The sequence below is a fragment of the Xiphophorus maculatus genome, chromosome 11, assembly GCF_002775205.1.
Source record: "Xiphophorus maculatus strain JP 163 A chromosome 11, X_maculatus-5.0-male, whole genome shotgun sequence".
NCBI classification, from domain to species: Eukaryota; Metazoa; Chordata; class Actinopteri; order Cyprinodontiformes; family Poeciliidae; genus Xiphophorus; species Xiphophorus maculatus.
This window is the reverse complement of record NC_036453.1, coordinates 14,866,887-14,886,195: the sequence shown is the minus strand read 5'-3', so window position 1 is coordinate 14,886,195 and position 19,309 is coordinate 14,866,887. Positions and strand designations below refer to the sequence as shown.

Here is a 19,309-nt window from a genome sequence, read left to right as displayed (position 1 = left end):
ACTGGTGAGTTTTTACTCACACTGAGCAATTTAATGTTTATTAGGCAAGTTTATTTATACTGAACATTTCAGCAACAAGGAAATTCAAACTGCTTGACGAGATGAAAACATGAAAGATTACACAAACATTATATTGTGTATCTTCATTATATTGAAGATCAGCTCTTCAGAGCAGAAACTCCCTGACTCTTCTTCTTCTTCTACAGACGATCCAGGAAGTTCTCAGTCTGAGAAGGTAACCATCACAGTAACCAACAGTCCTACACACCGGCGTAATTTAGTCTGTTTTAGACTCATTATCCAACAATTTCTTTATGATCTCAGATACTGCAACACGTTTTTATCAGTTAATCATTAAAGTTATTTGCATAGCACATTTCAGCAACAAGGTAGCTCAAAGTGCTTTACATAATAAAAACACAAAAATAAGTCATAAAAACATTCAGCCAACAACTGAGGAACCATCAATAGGTACGGTAATTTTATTTATATATCACATTTTCAGCAACAAGGCAATTCAAAGTGCTTTAAATGAATTAAAATGAAATACAAACAAAGGAAAGAGCAAAAGAAGAAAAAGCCAATAATGTTGATCCAAAGTAAATAAACTAGATACTGTTATTCAGGGTTGCTAGATAAGTATAAATAAGTATCCTCTGGACTTTCTAAGTGTGCTCTAAATTTGTTAAAGTAATGAGCACTCCACAGTTTCTAAGTAGTAAAAACTAAGTGTTCCTGTTCTGGAAGAATTTTTTTTTGGATTCTAAGTTTGTTCTAATTCATTTTCTGTGTTGCAATAATAGGAGTCTCTCTGCATAATAATCAAAAAATTATCTAAGAAGTATAATATTGGTCTAAATAGTGAGTACTCTACAGTTTCTGACAAATGCTTGTCTTGCTCTGAACTAAATCTTTTCTCATTTAAAAAAACAGAATTGCAAATGAGAAAATTTGTGGTCTGTTTTAATAATACGATAAAGTTAATAATAACATTATTAGTTAACTAATAACTTTATTAGTTAGCTAATAAAGTTAACTGTGCAATGCGACTGAAAAATGTATCACAGCATTTCATATCAGGTGATATTGTCATGATTTGGTGGTGAGGCAGAGGCAACAGACCCAGGTCGAGATGAATTAGGTAGTTTAATGAAAATCAAAGTCCAAAAGACCAGGCAGCACAAAGGAGCGCAGGGCAAATACTCACAACTGGTGACACACACAGACTAGACAAACACGACGAGGAACAAAGAACACAGGTAGGGTTAAATACACAGAGGGCAATCAAGGAGACAAGAAACACCTGGGAACAATCAAGGGGAGACAGGACAACACGGAGACTCAGAGACACAGAAACTCAAAATAAACACAGATAAGGAACAGATCCTGACAGACATAGCTAGTTATTGATAAGTTTTTATTTTAAAATATGAGAGGATGTAAATACCTTTTATTACCTTTTAATATCCTTATTCATGGACTGCTTTACATCTAGTTACATTATTTTTTATGTCCTTTATGCTGAGCATAGAAAAATTAAGTTTTGTTCAGTTATGTTTTATAGTGTGAATGATAAAGTCTACTTACTTATTTTCCAGTGTGAAAACGGATGTTGGAGATAAAGATTTCTTCATGTAAAGTCGACAACAACAGGGAAAATGTTACTAGTATTTAAACTAGATTACTAATGAATACTAGTAGTAATTTCTTATGTAGAACATAAAAAATTACAGCTCAGTCAGTTACTCTGGCTCCACAGTATGCAAATACGATTCATTTTCAAATAATTATAGGGGTGCAGCAATAGCAATGTTTTGACCAATCACAAAAGATTGGATAATCTTTTTAAAGATTATGAATCTTTAAAAAGCCTGATCTGCCAATTCCAATTTTGGCCAAAAAAAGGAAAATAGAGAATATTTGGAAGAAAGTAGATGTTTTGAGAGTAAAGAGATGAAGTCCTCCATATAAATTGAAAATGTGTGCTCTTGGATTTTGGCAGTAAAATTTCTTCCTGTCTAAGGGGAGTTTTTCCTCTCTACTGTTGTGAATGCTATAAGTCTGCTGAGTTTCCTTAGATAGAAACTGCTTAGATAATTTGAATAAAAAACTAAACGTTATGCACTGATAACAATCAACTGAAATGTACAGAACTGGCTTGGAATCTGTCTTTATGATTAAAATATTATTTTTTTGTAATGTGCTTTGAAACAACGTGGTCTAAATTGCCAATATATAAAAGAACAGAATTGACTTGATAGATGAGTACAAACTGGGGAATCACTTAATTTTCCTTTGGTCACTGGTCGTCGTTTTCTGATGTCTGTGTTTAGATGACCAAGAAGGATCTTGAAAACCAATGGAGATTGAATCTGAGCTCAATTCTGGATGAACTAACCGAAGACGATTTTGAGAGACTCTTTCTGCATTTGGATAAGATCCCAGGGAAAAAGAAGGATATAAAATTCAGAACGAAAATGCCTGAATTCATCATCCAGCGCTACGGACTGGACATGTCAATCAATGTAATCAGCAAGGCAATGGATGATATCCCTAGAAAGGACCGTAAGATCCAGGACCTCATTCAGCCCATACTTGAGAAACTAGAAGCTCTAAACCAACAACATACAAAAAACAGTGAGTTCAAAAAAAGCTTATTCTGCTCTGGACTTTCTGGTAAAGAGGTTACTCTATGTTCAGTTGTTACACTGGAAACCCAGAATCAGAAAAACATGGATTTTACCTCACTAAGTAAAAAATAAGAACCGTATACCCTGTATCGGTTATAGCATAGCAGTATGATGCATGGTGAAATAAATCTAGCAGAGCGTCTGGAAGAGCTCAGGTCCGGTTGTTTAAGGAGAATATTTTTAAAACTTTAGGCTTCATATAAAAAAGCAGATAATGATACTTGGTCATCGTATTTCAACAATATTATACATAAGAACAAAAATAATTCCATAGTATTATTTAGTGCTATTGTCAGTGTTTTATCACAATATGCTTTGTTAACTTCAGATGACCAATACTTTTCTCATAATTCATATTTTTAAAGAATCCTGAGTCTAAACGTAGCTCCTGGTAAGATGAATGTTACTCATAAAGCATCTCAGGCCTAAAGGTGCTCCTAATGTGAGAAAATTTTAGGAGTAGAGAGGAGGAGCTTTATTGATCCTCAGAGAGTCAGAGCTCTGCCAGCAGCAGGCTCTGCTCCTCTGGTTAGTTTTTCTATCTCATTAATGTTAATTGTTTCTCCGGATTAAGGAAGTTTATCCAAGCAGCCAGACATTGTGAACAGGTTACAACTGAATATCACATTAACATCAAACAGGTGATGCAGTAAAATGGCCGACATGGAGAAGCCATGACAATAAATCACATGACAATAAATGACAATAAGGATGCAGATGTAAATAAGGGAATCAAACATGTTGATGCTATGTGGAAATTAATTTAATTTCAGTGTCATTATCAGGACTCAATTTTCTGAATCCACTCTGGATTCAGTGATCTTTTTTTGTGTGTGTGTCTAATTTCTTTCAGAAAGACTCAAGAAGTGAAAGTTCCCAGAGCAGATTCTAATTTTAATATAGGAACTTGTATGGTGGAATATGTATATTTTTTGGATGAGATTTGATTTATATATTTCTGGCTCTGCATTGGAATGGTTATCAATCCAATAAGATATTCTGCATCAAGACAAACAAATTCTTCTTGGACTCTGCACAAGGCTCAGTCCTGGCACCATCTTTAATTCATTTGTACATTCTTTCTTTGGCTGCCATTACTTAGACTTTTCCTGATGTCTCTGTCTAATCACATCTGTGCAGATGAGATCTGACGGCAGGTGACCTCCTAACAGCTGGATAGGCTGTCTGATCTCGTATCAGATCAGTTACTGGATTTCCAGCAGCTTTCCGGTTTTAAACCCAAATGAGACAGAGACCTTGATATTAGCTCTTGGTGCTAAGGACATCCTGGTGGACCTCAAAACAGTTTTATTTTCTCCCAGACCTTCATGTCAAGATTTTATTGTGCTTTTTATTTTTATACTATGGATAACTGAAATTTGATTTATGCTGTACAGCATTTGTGGCTTCCTAAACTTTACAGTTTTATATAGATAACATCCGATCTGATCAGTGAAACTTAGTTCTTTGGTTTTTGTTTAACAGATCTCACAATAAATGAAAAGGCAACAAGAATGAAAAAACCTTTTTCTCCATATTTCAGAGCGGAGATCCGCTGGAGCAGCAGGTGGAAAAAACGTGCAGAGTCCTGGCAGACCTTTGAAGCGGAAGAGGCAGCCGAACCCCCAGCCTGAGGTAGGGTTCATTAACTTTACTAGGCTCGACTTCTCCATGTTATAGGACATAATGTCTGCTTTAGTCTGAGAAGTTTAGTTAAGAGGTAAGCAGAGTTTTTTTTTTTCAGATGGATTCAGGCACTTCAATGAAGGCCAAGAGAAAGAAGACCAAGCAGAAGGAGTCATCTCTAATTGGTTCCTCTGCAGCTCTGCGGGTGAGAAAAACTAACAAATCCTAAAGTTTCCACTTCAGGCAGAACTCAGCAGCATAGCAACTTGAAATTTCCTCTCTACTTCCTTCCCAGAGTGTTTTAATCATTGAGCAATCCCGAAAGAGTGTGATCTCCAACTAGTCCACATTGTCTCCAGCACAAATTTGTTTAAGCCTTAACAAATTTTGAAATAATACCATGTATTAACATAATATCTAATGTTACTTTCCAACAAATTTCTTTCTTTGTTGGGCTGTTAGTCAGTTTATGTCCATTTTCACACATTAGCTCCCATTCTTGATCATCAGTCACAACATTCATTTATAGTTCCCACTTTTCCTTTATTCCAGGAGCCCTCCCCCTAGCATACATGACTGTAAACATTTATATAGATTTGACACAGTTTTATCACAGAATCTTTTCTTTAGTGACCTTTATGAAGAACATTTCTAAATCAGTAGGTTGTGATTTAAGAAGAGACCATTCCATATGGGACATCAAGTAACCTCTCAACTGCAAAAATCTGTAAAAGTCATATGAAGTCAACCCATACTTCTCTTAAATTTGACCAAATAATTTCAAGATCTCCCCTTCAAACAAGTCATCAATAAAAATTTTATTCTTATTTTGCCAGACTCGAAACCCTGAATCATGTTGCCCTGGTAAAAAATCTATTAGATTCAAAATTTTCAAGGCTCTGGATATAGATTGAGGAGCTTTGATACTTTTTCTAATCATGCTTAAAATCTTTTGTGTACTTTTCATCCACATGTTTGTGATTTTGTACTTGTTCCAGATTTCAATTGAACAAAGTGCAAGGGCCTGCAATGAAAATTTAGGACATAAGCTTTGTGCCAGTGTCAACCATGTTGTTTCTTTATTCTGTATTAACCATCCACACAATAGTGTGCCCAATAGTACAGTTTTAAATGTGGTAATTTAAGACCTCCATAAGGCTTACCACCGGCCAGCTGTGTAAATTTTATTCTGGCCTTTCTTTTCTGCCAAATAAAGGTAGAAATCTTTTTTTGCATTTTATTAGAACTTGCTGTTAGAATCCAAATAGGAAGGGACATAAACAAATACAGCAATATGGGGAGAATATTAATTTCGACTGTTTCAATCCTTCCAAAAAAGGATAGCGGTAAAATTTCCCATCTTTCTAAATCTTTTTGAATTTGATCCAATAGCTTCCCATAATTTGCTTTGTACAATTGAGAAGCATCTGTAGTAACATTGATTCCCAAGTATTGAAACCCATTAGGTGTTTCAATATTTAAAACAGTTAAATTTAAACAGTTAAATTACCGTATTTTCCGCACTATAAGGCGCACCTAAAAACTTTCAATTTTCTCAAAAGCCGACAGTGCGCCTTACAATCCGGTGCGCCTTATATATGGACCAATATTGAGCCACAACAGGTCTCGCAACTACGGTAAGCAGCCGCCAACTTCATTTTCCCCCGTAGAAGAAGAAGCCAGCGGTGCATGCTGGGTTTTGTGTAAAGACCCCAAAATGGCTCCTATTAAGAGACGCGCTTACGACGCAGAGTTTAAGCTCAAGGCGATCAGTCAAGCAGTAGAACACGGGAATAGAGCAGCAGCGAGAGAATTTAACATGAACGAATCAATGGTGCGGAAGTGGAGGAAGCAACAGCTGTTCATTTTGGGAATGAACGGAGTTTTCAGAACGCTGGTTTGTAATCTATTAATAAAGTTTGACTGACCTATCTGACTATTTTGTTGACATTCCCTTTAGCGCAGTTCCATCTAATGGATGCATAACATAACCCCAGCCTCTACTATAGCGTCTATTCTATACGCCTTATAATGCGGTGCACCTTATAGTGCGGAAAATACGGTAACAGTTTCGGATAATTGTACTTAAAATTGATGAGTCTGTCTTGACCAGGGGTCTCAAACTCCAGTCCTCAAGGGCCGGTGTCCTGCAGTTTTTAGATGTGCCTCTGCTGCACCACACCTGAATAATTAGGTCATTAGCAAGGCTCTGGAGAACTGATCTACACAAGGAGGAGGTAATTAAGCCATTTCATTCCAGTGTTTTGTACCTGTGGCACATCTAAAAACTGCAGGACTGCGGCCCTTAAGGACTGGAGTTTGACACCCCTGTTCTACACTGAACCTTACTTGCTTAGCAGAGTTAGTCAAGACCACAGGTCCTCCTTGTGTAGATCAGTTCTCCAGAGCCTTGCTAATGACCTAATTATTCTGTTCAGATGTGGTGCAGCAGAGCCACATCTAAAAGTTGCAGGACAGTGGCCCTCCAGGACTGGAGTTTGACACCCCTGGTGTGGAACCTTATTTGCTATCAGGTTCTATAATGATAGCAAATAAGATCGGTGATAGGCAGCATCCTTGGCGTTTCCCTCTTTTTACGGGAAAACTTTCTGACAAATAACTATTAACACTTATTCTAGAAGTTGGATTGGAATACAGTACTTCAAACCAATTTGTTATAACGCTGTTATACGTCTGGGGTTCGGAATGAAAATTGTGATCGCAGAATGTGCACCGATCAGATGCCCAGATGACCCCGAGCCAATAATGAAGCCAGGTGATGGTTTGACTCTTTAATCAGCCGGTGACAACTGGTTTACAGGCAGGATGTGCGTGGATTGAAGTTTGTAGACATTTGTGTGTGTGGTTCTACAAAGAAATTAATAAATACAAATTACAATCCACTATGAATGCAGATACTCATTAACAAACATATTTTAATCATATTATTTGTCTGTTTCATTAATATTAAAGCAAAAGAAAGCAACTAAACATAATATAGCTTACCATTTTAGCACAGAAATTAGCTTAGCCTAGCCTTCGCTTCTTCTAAAGAAAATCTAACAACAGGAAATGTTCTAAGTACTAAAATGTACATATAATGCCACTTGCACATAAATACACTGCAACCTACCATTCATATGGACGCACACTCGAACAAAATAACAAAACCACCTTCAAACACCACATCCGCTGACCTGCACGGCTTCTCAAACAATGTTTTGGTATGAAAAAAGAACTGCTACTCACAAACGGCCGCGCCACCTGGTGACGAAGCTAGGAACTACAACCTGGCCTTCAGAACACAATTAATAAAATTTTCACCAAAACCCATTTTTGATGAGGTCTGTTTCAGGAACATCCAATCCACCCATCGATGCTTTCTCAGCATCCTGGCCGACGAAGCATCGATGGGTCTCGGTCTTGTTGGCCAATTGACATTACATTTAGGGTACGTCTGATATAATTTATTCTGAATCTTTTGAGTATAAATCTCATCTGATTTGGGTTAATGAGTTTATTAATAATCTTTTGTAGTCTTCTAGCCAAAATGGCGCTTAAAATCTTAGTATCATTACACAATAAACTTATTGGTCTATAAGAGGCACATTGTGCGGAGTCTTTACCTTCTTTGTGGCTGACCGAAATGATTGCTTCAGCCCATGTTTTTGGTAGATCTTTGGCTCTTATAGCATAATTAAACACTGTGCATAAGAGTGAAATAAGTTCAGCCTGGAAGAAAAAGGAAACTTGAAAAAAGGATAAGTGAAAAATAATAAATGAAAATGAAAAAGGATAAATGAAAATGGAAAATTGAAAATGGGAGAAGGATAAATGAATAAGGAAAATAAGGAAGTGAAAAAAGAACAGTCAAGAATAAATTCAGGAATAAATGTAAATAGGAATAAAGATGTCAATTACTCATTTATTTAATTTTGGCTGAAATGGCTCTCAATACATTTTACTACCATGCAGAAGCCCTGCACCAAACTTAATGATAATGAGACTAAAACTTTAGTGGGGACAATTACCGAAGAAGACATAAAATCTGTTATAGGAAAGCTAAAAAATAATTAGGTAAACCAATGACAGTTATCCAGCGGCTGTCTTTATCCTGAGTACATTTTCTGCTGCAAAGCTTAGAGATTTATGGCACAGTATAGCTACACCCCCCCCCCCCCCCCCCCTTTTTTTTTTTTACAGTTTTCATAGGATGCACTGAAAACCTGTCCTACCCACACTCTTTTTAATATAGCATGTTCTACCTCATTTAAATGAGTTTTCTGTTGAAGCCCCATTGTACAACTCAATTTTTTTGAGTTAAGATTTTTTCCAATTACTGTAATAGCATGATTTACTCCATTAATGTTGTAACTCACAATTTTCAAAGTTGTCATGGTTTTGTAAAAACAAGTTATTTTACGTCCCGTCAACAGTATATTGATACCTTTGCAAACATATATAACATTCAAAATCAGCCCCAAGAAACATTGAACAAAAGGAACAAGAAAACAGACCTGCTTCTTCATAGAACTTCCATATGTTTATACCATGTGCTGCCCTCTTGGCAGAAGCAGGCAGCACTCCTGATGTAAAATGGACAGGTTCACATGTCTGCGAAGATTAACCAACCAGCCTGCTGCTACAGGAAATGTACATTTTATTTCAACAGCAAGTTCCAAGAATCTGGTTCCAGGAACCAGATTATGTCTTTGTTACGGTCCGACCAGTAAGGCACAAGGACAAAGGCATATATAAAAAAATATTTTCTATTTATTTTTCCAAAAATTCTTCACAAAAAGACTTCCAACATCAAATCTCAAAAATATAACAAAATGGGCCCAAAAGAAATCAACTAAGGCATGCCTAACTCAGGATAACAAACCAAAAACTGACCTCACACAATGAACACAAAGGGGAATTTATACACAAAGGCTAGCCTACACAAACGAGGAGGGGTGGGAGAGAAGACAAAGACAAACTATGCATAAACATAAATAACTAATTCAAACCAACACATTTTGATTACAACACAACTGTAAAAACAAAACAACCTAACAACAAAAATGTTTTAGCAGTTATGCTATTAGTAGACAGAGGCAGATTCTTTAACATCAAGTCCCCTGCTTCCAGCAGCCTGATGGACTGTTCCACTTCCTGGTTTGTCTTTCAACCAGTCCTCTCCCCCAGCCAGTCCTTCAAACTCCGCAAAACAAAGTAGTTAATAATTCAAATAAACAAAAGGTGTTTACTAAATGTGTGCACCCATAATAGTAAACAACCTAATGCAATAAACATAAAAGAGTGAAATTATAAATATATTGTGTGAAAACATTTAAATAAATACTAACACTGGGGAAAAGATGGAGGAACCTCCACAGTCTTTAAATTAAAAAAGTTATTTATTTAACACACTGATTTCTTTCTTTTCAGAAGACATCAACTCCTGGCCTGGTGAGTAAAATTCTTGTGAATGTTCAGTAAACTAACAGCTCAGAATAGTTTTGGTTTATTTCTAAACTAAAACTATATGTGAGGTTATTTGTGATCGGATCTGTTTTCATCTTTTCTCTCGGCATCTTGGTCCAGACAAAAACCATCAGGGATCTGAAGGCCGGTGGAGATCTGGGTCAGAAGGTTCTGACTGTGAAGGTTGTGCACAAATCCGACCTATACAAAAATCAAACCAGAACCAAGTTTTATTTCCATCTGGGAGTCGCTGATGAGACGGACGCCATCAAAGTTGTGGTGTTTAGAAGCGAGCGGTTTCCAGACATTAAGAAGGACCACTTCTACACCATCAGATATGCCGTCATGGATCATAAGGAGAAAGTTTTGAAAATTGCAGAAAGAACCAAGATGTCAGAGACCGGCCCATTCGAAGTTCCCAGAAATGTGGAGCTGGAAGCTGGAAAACTTATTTTCAGTCCAGTTTACAGCATCAGAGACATCCAGAGCCTGGGAGACAAGAAGGAAGTGAGTGTTGAAGGCACCGTGAAGGAGGTGAGAGTCGTTTACTGAGCTCTTCTGTCTGCTTCTCATGATCAGCATCCAGTTTTTAGCTGCAGCTTAAATGAGAATTTCAGACTTTTGTTATATCTGATCAAATCGTCAAACCTTCAGAAAATGACATGATTTATAGCGCCCTCTACAGTCCTGGTAAATATTTCACATTTATCTTTTAAATTTACACTGTAAAATGGATCAGGCTTTTAAATTGTAACTAATGGCTTCCTCTACTTATGAAATAACACAGACATTTTTAAACATTCGTCTAAATGGGAAAGAGAAGAGAACATTTCATTAATGCAGACCAGTCGAGTTCAGGAAATGGAAACAGGAAAGAAATGTTAAATTTAAACTCATTTTATCCTCATTTAGAGCAACAATTATAACATTTAAACCAACTGGATCTGCCACCAGGACGATCATCTCCCATCATGCACTTGGAGCAGGACGCTCTCCTGCGGTTTCCTGTTAATAACCATTAATAACCATGATGGTAGTTTAAAAGCATTTAAAAGCACCAGGAAGTCAGACTTCCTGGTAGCTCCCCCTGCTGGGGCGTAGAGGTATTGCATCAGAGTTGTGTTTTACAGGGAACCTAAATGCATCTTACAGCGTATCTGTAGATCTGACCAGTGATGGACAATAAAACACCTGATTATAAAAATGTTAAACTTGCAAAGTGTTCATTTGCTTCCAGAGTCGAATGAATCTTGTGTTTTGGGTTTGAACAGATCGGAGTCATTAAACCCATCAAGATGAAAGCAAAGCAGATGAAGAGAGACAAGCAGGCCTTTGAGCTGGAGGACGGTACCGGGTCCATCACAGTGGACCTGTGGGGTGAAGACACCAAACACCTGAGTGGGATATCAAATGGAGACGTGGTTCTGGTCAACAACTTAAAGACAAACCTCTTTAACAACAGAGTTTCTTTAAACTCCACCAACTCCACCAGAATCACCAAGTCAGTATGAAATGAACATTTCATATTTTCTGTTTGTATTTAATTTGTTCAAACTGGCTGTAAGTTAGTGAACTTAAAAACTGAGTTATTGTAATAACTGATAGATAAATGTTAATGCTGCTGAAATGCTGCTGACATCCTGATACTTTCTGTTTCTTTGGGCTTTGACTTTATTTAGTTGTTTTTGTTTTGGTTCCGTTGGCTTGTATATTTTGATTCTCTTTTCTGCCGCGTTTGCTCGCTTTAATCCTCACAGCTGCAGTGTGTTCAGTTCATTCGACTCGCCTGTTCCTCTTCCAGAGATCTGTCATCCTCACTGTTTGTTCACGTTTCTAGCAAATCCTCTCACATGATTGTCCTACCATCTAATGACCTTCGACCTGTTATCATAAGTCTCGTAGTTTATGAAAATCAGTAATACTCTGTGTGCCGTCCTGTTCCTGCTCAGGTCCAAAGTGCTCTGGTCCAGAGTGTAAACATCACGATCCTGGGGATCAGTAAGGTTGACCTGATCAGTGCTGAGCTGGAGGTTCAGATAAACGACCAGGTGAAGACGTTGGAGGTTTCCTGTCCCCTCCTGGCAGAAGGGCTCGGTCTCCGCCTGGAGGACGACTTCAGAGACAAACTACTGGAGAAAGTCCCGTTTCCAGCCGAAGCACAAATACAAGGAAACAAGATCAAGCAGCTTAAAGCTGCAGCCTGAACCTCCTCAGGTTCTGCTTCACAGCCACATGTCTTCTGTTGGACTCTGTTGCTGCCATCTAGAGGCAGGACAGAAACGCTTTCAGCTGGGATTTTGCTTTATTTGATCTTGATTATGAAAATTTGTCTTTGGCTTCAGTTTTAAACTAAAAATCTGCTGGAACAAACATCCTGGAGCTACTTTACTTCCTCCTGCTGCATCGTCTTACATTTGGATCATTTTCACAATTTTCTATGCAAGTCAACACTGTCGTCTTTGATCTTATTGACCTTTGACCCTTTTCTGTGATTTATTGGTAAAATCTGAAATAAACTGATGCTGCAGTTTGGGAATTTGTCTTTCTGGATTCATTTTGTTCTCAGGCCGCCAACTGTATGTTAAAAAATGTTTAAAGTTGACGGGAAATATGACTATCATGTGTAATTGTAACATTGGTAATACTTAAACACCAAATACTGAGTCTTAAAAAAGACAAGCACAAAAAAAAAGCAAATAAAAATAATTTAGATGCTTTTGCGCTAAAGTTAAATCCTAATTAAATCATCCAGTGGATCTTAAAACTAGCATGTGATGCTGGTCACATTTAAGTCAATAAAAAAATATATGACCTAAAATAGGCAATAATAAAATTTTTATTTTATTATTGAACTAAGTATTGTTAGGTTACAAATGTTAACTATTGATTGTATTAATAGTTTTTGAAAGTTCTCCCATTTTCTTTAGTAATGTTTCAGTTTGCTGGTTTGTGATTGGTTGCTTTTTATCCACATGACGTCAGGATGAACGACGCCCGTCTGTGATTGGCTGCGTGATCAGATCCGTCTCATTGCGCTCAACGCAAACCAATAAAAGTCAATAGGCTGAGCTTTAGTTACGCGTTTAGAGGTTTGCGTTGAGCGCAGGCGAGCCGAGCAGCTGGTGAGGCTTTTATTCTTGACCCATACATGATCAAAAAGACTTCATAGAGGGATCACATTTATGGTGGTACAGGTGAACCTGCTCTGCAAGTACTCCTTCCAAATAGAGTGAAAGGTGGAACATGCAATCTGCACCAACGGTGCATTGACTATGCATCTAACCATCTCTGCTGTCACTTTTAATTATGTCTAAAAGAAAAACTATTTAAAATAAGCAAACAACACTTAGCTTAGCCATGGGGACAAGTAGAGACTGGCGGCTTGCCTTGCTTATAAAACTCTGGGGGAATCCTGAACAAGCTCCCCAACCTTTGGCTCTCTGCAGCTGATACCAGTTATTAATCAGCACCGTGACATGGTAGACGGTAACAAAAGATCTTGAGGGCTCCAGTGGGGCCTGCCATGGCAAACGCTAATTTGAAGGTGGTGATTTTAAAAAATGATCTCCTTAAGTCGAAGAGAGGATTCTGTAGGTGTTATTCATATTTGCGAGACACAAAAGTTCAATAAATACCACGTTCAAGCACAAAGTGGCTCACAAGTGTTCTTGGCGCCACGTATCTTGGGCTAAAGGTCAAGGATCAATCTTTTAATTGCATCATCAAGTCTGTGGCACTACATGTTGGCAGAGATGACAACTGATCACCACCTGGTGGCGCTGACTGACCTGGTAAACCTGAACAGGTTGTGGAAGGGAGCTGGGGATGAGTGGTGGAGGAAACTGTTTGACTCCAGGATGATCTCTGTAATGCTGCGAGGAAAGTTGAGACATGGAATCAGAATGTCCCATATTCAGGACCTCCACTGCAGAAGCTGTGGCCTGAAGGTCGGCTTTCGGGGTGGGATGTCCTCGCGGACCCCCAAAGCAGCTGACAGTGGCCTGGCAGCCAGAAGGACTGTGGCTTCTGTAGTTGGAGTAACAAAAACTGGGGCATGGAAAGTGTTACACCAGCTGCAGCAGAACTAATGTGGCGTGTTGGAGCGTTTTTGGAAGAGAGAGTAAGAAGAATGGAGGTGGATGACAGAAAGTCCATAACAAGGAATGACCAGAACCAACTAAGTCTGAGAATTTATTAACAAAAACACCCCAACTTTACACTCAAAACACGCCGTCAACAAATCTGCAGTGTCGCTTTGATTCCTTCATGTTTGAGAAATCCTTTAATCTCCATGGCAACCACTCAGCTGTTAAAACACCTGAGTGGACCCAGCCCTGCCTACAGGGCGCAGCTCCTCCTCAGAGCTGCAGCTTCCCAGTTTCTGCCTCACAGAGCAGCACTCCGCCTGCGACTCCCCCACTCAGCTCCTTCAGACTAGCCAGCAGCAATTAGCAAACAGCTGGTGGAGCTGCTGTAAAACTGATTCTGTGGAGGTTCTGAACATCATGGTCAGATATAAGATGAATGTCTTCTGCGCTGCAGGGGTCGGAGGTTAAAAAAGAAACCTATAAACCTTCTATTCTCAGACCAGAAAACCTATTATTCACACAAATCCTGATCAGTGAAAATGTACCAACAAAAATCGGAAAAAGTCAAGGAATCAGACCACATTCCAGCGTTTCCTGTACGAGACAAAGAATGAGGAATTAAAGCCTGTTAGCAACTTTTATCACGGCTCCCTGCGAGGAACGTCCGGATTCCTCCGATTTAACAGACGTGCATAAAAACAGAAAACCAAGTTGACAGCAACACAGAAGAGACCAGCGACTGCAGCAGGAGATCATAACTCTGAGGTTTGTCTTTTAGTTTGTGACAGGGCGAACAATGATTTAGGGGACAGGAGTGAAACTGTTCAGATGACTCGCTGCAGTACGCCTGCAGGTGTTTGACGGAGACAGAGAGAGAGCAGGAGGACAGACGGAGAAACTCTGGACAGACCAGGTGAGGTCAGAGGTCAAGAGTCCAGGAGAGGAACCGGATCAAACCTGCAACATTTCCTCACATCGACCCGATTAGAGGATCGGATTCACTTCAGACTTAAAATAAAAAACCGAAGAGAGAAACTAAAAGAATCTTTAATACTTTATTAAACAGAAAATAGAAATTACATTCATGTTAAAAAGTCGCATTAATTTCACTTTAAAAGCTTCATCTGAGAACCAACAGGAAAATAACTCACACATCCGGCCTCTAACCAGAATCAGAACCAGGAGCATCAGAAAAAGTAAAAAGCTTCTGGTTCTGACGAGAACCAGAACCAGATCGTTCAGCTGAGACCCGGAGCAACAGAACCACCAACATTGAAACACCAAAATGATGAAACATCCATCAGTCAGACAGAAAATCCTGATTTACAATCAATCAATCAATTGAGTAATAAATCAACAAATTTATGGTTAATAACAACATTTATTCTAACATCATTGGACTGCAGTGAACATTAAACTCGTCCCAGCAGGCAGGTCAGGATTTTGTTTCTGTTTACCCAGCAGGTAAATCACCTGACTGGAATAAACCTGAAAACATCCAGATTTTTATTAATATGTCAGATAAAAAAAATGCAAAAAAATCTAAATTATTACATCTTAATTATTCTGAAGCCACCTGGTGGAGAAAAGCTCCGATCAAAACAAACAATACTAGTAATAATAATAATAACAATAATAATAATAATCAATGATAAAAAATGTGAATTTGATTCTTCCGGTTTAAATTATTTTATCACCAAATTAAATGAGAAAATCTGATCAATGTGTGAGTGAGGAAGAGGAGGAGTGAGGAAGGCGCAGGCTGCTCTACCTGGGCCTGCGGCGCCACGATCTGATTGGATGCTGGGAGAGACCAGTGTGTTCAAGTTGTGCTAAAAGCAGTTAGCCTGTCAGAAAGCTATGCTAGCCTAAAATAGCCTCAATGCTAAACATGTAGCAGCTAATGCAAATGTTAGCATTTATAATCACATTTCTACAGACGTTCCATGAAATTGTGAAGATAAAAGGATAGAAAAACATTTTGAACCTGAAGAACAGATTAAAAATGATAAATATCTTTGTTATTTATTTCTATGACTTGTGATGTAAAGCAACAAGAACTGCTGTTGCTGAAATGTGCCGTAAAACAGGCTTTATACAGGAATCCTAGACTTGAATTTACTACCTATGTTTACTATCACTGCAATATTTTTACTCCATCCATCCATCCATCCATCCATCCATCCATCCATCCATCCATCCATCCATCCATCCATCCATCCATCCATCCATCCATCCATCCATCCATCCATCCATCCATCCATCCATCCAAAAAGGATGGATGGATGGACCAAAAAGGATCCCCTCAACACCTTGGCTGGTCCAGTGTTGCACGACCAGGACGAAAACCACATTGCTCTTCCTGAATCCGAGGTTCAACTATCCGATAGAACCTCCTCTCCAAGACCCCTGAATAGACCTTGCCAGGGAGGTTTAAGAGTGTGACACTCCTGTAATTGGAGCACACCCTCCGGTCCCCCTTTTTGAACAGGGGGACCACCACCCAATCTGCCAATCCAGGGGACCTGCCCCCAATGTCCATGCAATATTGCAGAGTCGCGTCAGCCAACACAAACCTACAACATTCAGAGCCTTAAGGAACTCCGGACGAATCTCATCCACCCCCGGGGCCCTGCCACCGAGGAGCTTTTTAAGCACCTCGGCGACCTCATCCCCAGAGATTGAAGAGCCCAACCCAGAGTCCCCAGGCTCAGCTTCCTCAATGGAAGGCCCTCCGATTTTCCGCCTCCTGGTGCTCCCTCCGATTCTCCCTCGACGCCTCCAGGTGGTCCCAGGGCTCCCTCGTCGCCTCCAGGTGGTCCCAGGGCTCCCTCGATGACTCCAGGTGGTCCCAGGGCTCCCTCGTCGCCTCCAGGTGGTCCCAGAGCTCCCTCGTCGCCTCCAGGTGGTCCCAGGGCTCCCTCGACGCCTCCAGGTGGTCCCAGGGCTCCCTCGACGACTCCAGGTGGTCCCAGTGCTCCCTCGACGACTCCAGGTGGTCCCAGAGCTCCCTCGTCGCCTCCAGGTGGTCCCAGGGCTCCCTCGACGACTCCAGGTGGTCCCAGTGCTCCCTCGACGACTCCAGGTGGTCCCAGAGCTCCCTCGTCGCCTCCAGGTGGTCCGGCCCCTGCGCCGACATTGTCCGCCGGACCGGCCTTCAGGGATTCGTCTCCTGCACCACCAACGTTGCCCCCTTGCTGGATGGATGGATAGTTTTGGCCCCACTTGGAGAACATTCAATCCCCATGAAGACAGAAGAGCCAAGGCTGGGTTCCCGAAGCTGCGGCAGCGGTTTGACACCCCCTATACCTTCTGGGCTAATTTACCCACCGACCTGCAGCTTAGGGAGCCCAGAAACACCATCCTGAGCAGATGGATTACCACAGCAAGGGGCAGCCATCTTGCTGTGGTAATCCACATTTTAGAAAACAAAAGAAATGTTTTAATCACACCTTAGCAGAATATAGAGACCAATTAACTAAAGTCGTGATTTTAGACTGTGGCAGGAAGCCGGAGTACCCGGAGAGAAACCTGCAAACCGGAATCTACTTTTTGAAGAGAGGGGGCAAAGGTCAACTAGACAAGCCAAATCAACCAACAGTCATTTTGTTGGACTCTGGGATGAAGCCGGAGAGAACCCACTAATGCACTTGGGGAAAATGCAAACCCCATAAAGACAAAAGAACCCAGGCAGGAACTCAGACCCAGGCAAATGTCTTATTCAAAGAAAAGAAAAGAAAAGAAATCACACCTAAGCAAAATTTAGAAACCAATTAAGTAAACAGTCTCAATTTCAGACTGTGGCAGGAAGCCGGAGCACCCGGAGAGAAACCTGCAAACAGGAAACCTGTCAAATCTTTTTACCTTTCAATCTAATAATTTAATTTAACTGAACACATCAGGATAAGTGTTCAGTCCCAGTCAGATTTCTCCAGCCTCAAATGGTCAATTATGATTTGTTCTGGGATTTTTTTTATCTTCCGAATTTGTTATTTTTAGCTCCTCTCCAAAAGATCCTTGATCATGTTGAAGAGGAGGGGCTGGAGAAACTGTAACGTCAGGTGTGATTTCATTTCTTACCTTTTCCCAAAGACATCCGCCGGTTGTTCCTTGCCGTTGAAACGCCTTTCCAAAACTAGCTGCTGCCGTCGTCCAGACAGACCTGGGACACACTTTTGTCCGCTACCTTCTCCTAACCCGACATCGCCACTTTTGGAAGGTCCCAATGAATCGAGAGGGTTTCCTCCAGCGTTGAGGGAGAAAACGCCTCTCTCTGGCACCGAGAAGAGCATTAGAAATGCTCCTTCGGGCCGTGCTCCATCGGGCCCTTGCCGTGGCAATCCATCTGCTCCACCAGGTGTTTCTGGGCTCCCTCAGCTGCAGGTCGGTGGGTAAACTAGCCCAGAAGTTGTAGGGGGTGTTAAACCGCTGCCGCAGCTTCGGGAACCTTTCAAAGATAAAGTCAATGATGAAAATCTTGATCCCTACAGAAACACCTAGGATAAAACCCAGCAGCTGGCATGGCAACACGCATGAGAAGATCAAAACCAGCCAGAGACCCACGTAGATCTTTACTGTGAGCTCTGGCCGGACCCAAATGCACAGATTTTTGATCTTCTCAAGCGTGTCGGCCATGTTTCCAAAAAGCTCCTGGGTTTTCTGAGCAGAATTGAAAGCCAAGTGAACCATCTGTAAGACATTTGTGCCTTTCAGATGTTCCCCTGGCTCACACATGTCGGGTATGATGCTCCCCGGGATCCTCCAGCCTTTGGTAATTAAATAATTTATGGAAAGTTGGAGAATCCCGAGGAGCACGATGGAGGAAAATGTCCAGCTAAACCACACTGTGCACATGTACAGACAGAAAAAACAGGCTGTCATGTACACAGAGTGCCAGCTGGACAAAGCAGACAGGTTTTTAGAAAGGTGTGCCACAGGTCTGAAGTCTCGTTCAAGGCGTCTCATGTTCTTCGTGATCTTTATGGGGCTTAGTGGGTCCTCCCTCTCCACGATCGCCTTTGGGTGGAAACTAAGTTTTTCTCTAAACGCTCTAAGGCGATCGTGGATCTTCATTTTGGCTGCCGTAGTTCCTGGTCTCTCTGAAAACTCTGTGGGCTCAATGTTGGAGGCAACACATTAAATCTTTAGAACTTCTTTGATCTATTGTGATGTACATGATGTCATCTATGACCTCATCAGTGAGCTCACTGGACTTCTGGGGCAAGGTCTTGCTTCTGATCGTTGCTATGGAAACGATCAGAGCAGTTCTGAATGAGTCAAGCTGAAATAATGACTAAATACTTAAATATTAAGTAATATTTTTTATTTAACATGAAGAGATTAACAGTAGATTTCTACAAATTGGAATTTTTGCGTTTGTGGTTTTCCGTACCTGCGGTGGTATAAGTGGTTGTGTATTCCAACCCTGACTGGTTT

General features: G+C 40.3%; 1 protein-coding gene across 1 annotated transcript; it reads left to right on the top strand.

Moving 5' to 3' along the window:
* Positions 1-12,316, top strand: LOC111609995. Its single transcript, XM_023341822.1, has 9 exons — positions 1-4; positions 207-235; positions 2,334-2,637; positions 4,234-4,325; positions 4,435-4,521; positions 9,750-9,770; positions 9,906-10,319; positions 11,057-11,286; positions 11,735-12,316. Exons 3-9 carry the CDS (start codon positions 2,334-2,336, stop codon positions 11,760-11,762), a joined length of 1,176 nt encoding a protein of 391 aa, XP_023197590.1. The 5' UTR covers positions 1-4; positions 207-235; the 3' UTR covers positions 11,763-12,316.
* Positions 12,317-19,309: the final 6,993 nt, after the last annotated feature.

Bases quoted from the DNA above. Each gene is read 5' to 3' on its own strand.
- LOC111609995 (XM_023341822.1), top strand. From the start codon at position 2,334: ATGACCAAGAAGGATCTTGAAAACCAATGGAGATTGAATCTGAGCTCA. The intron at 2,638-4,233 runs GTGAGTTCAAAA...TCCATATTTCAG, and splicing joins CCAACAACATACAAAAAACA to AGCGGAGATCCGCTGGAGCA. The intron at 9,771-9,905 runs GTGAGTAAAATT...ATCTTGGTCCAG, and splicing joins AGACATCAACTCCTGGCCTG to ACAAAAACCATCAGGGATCT.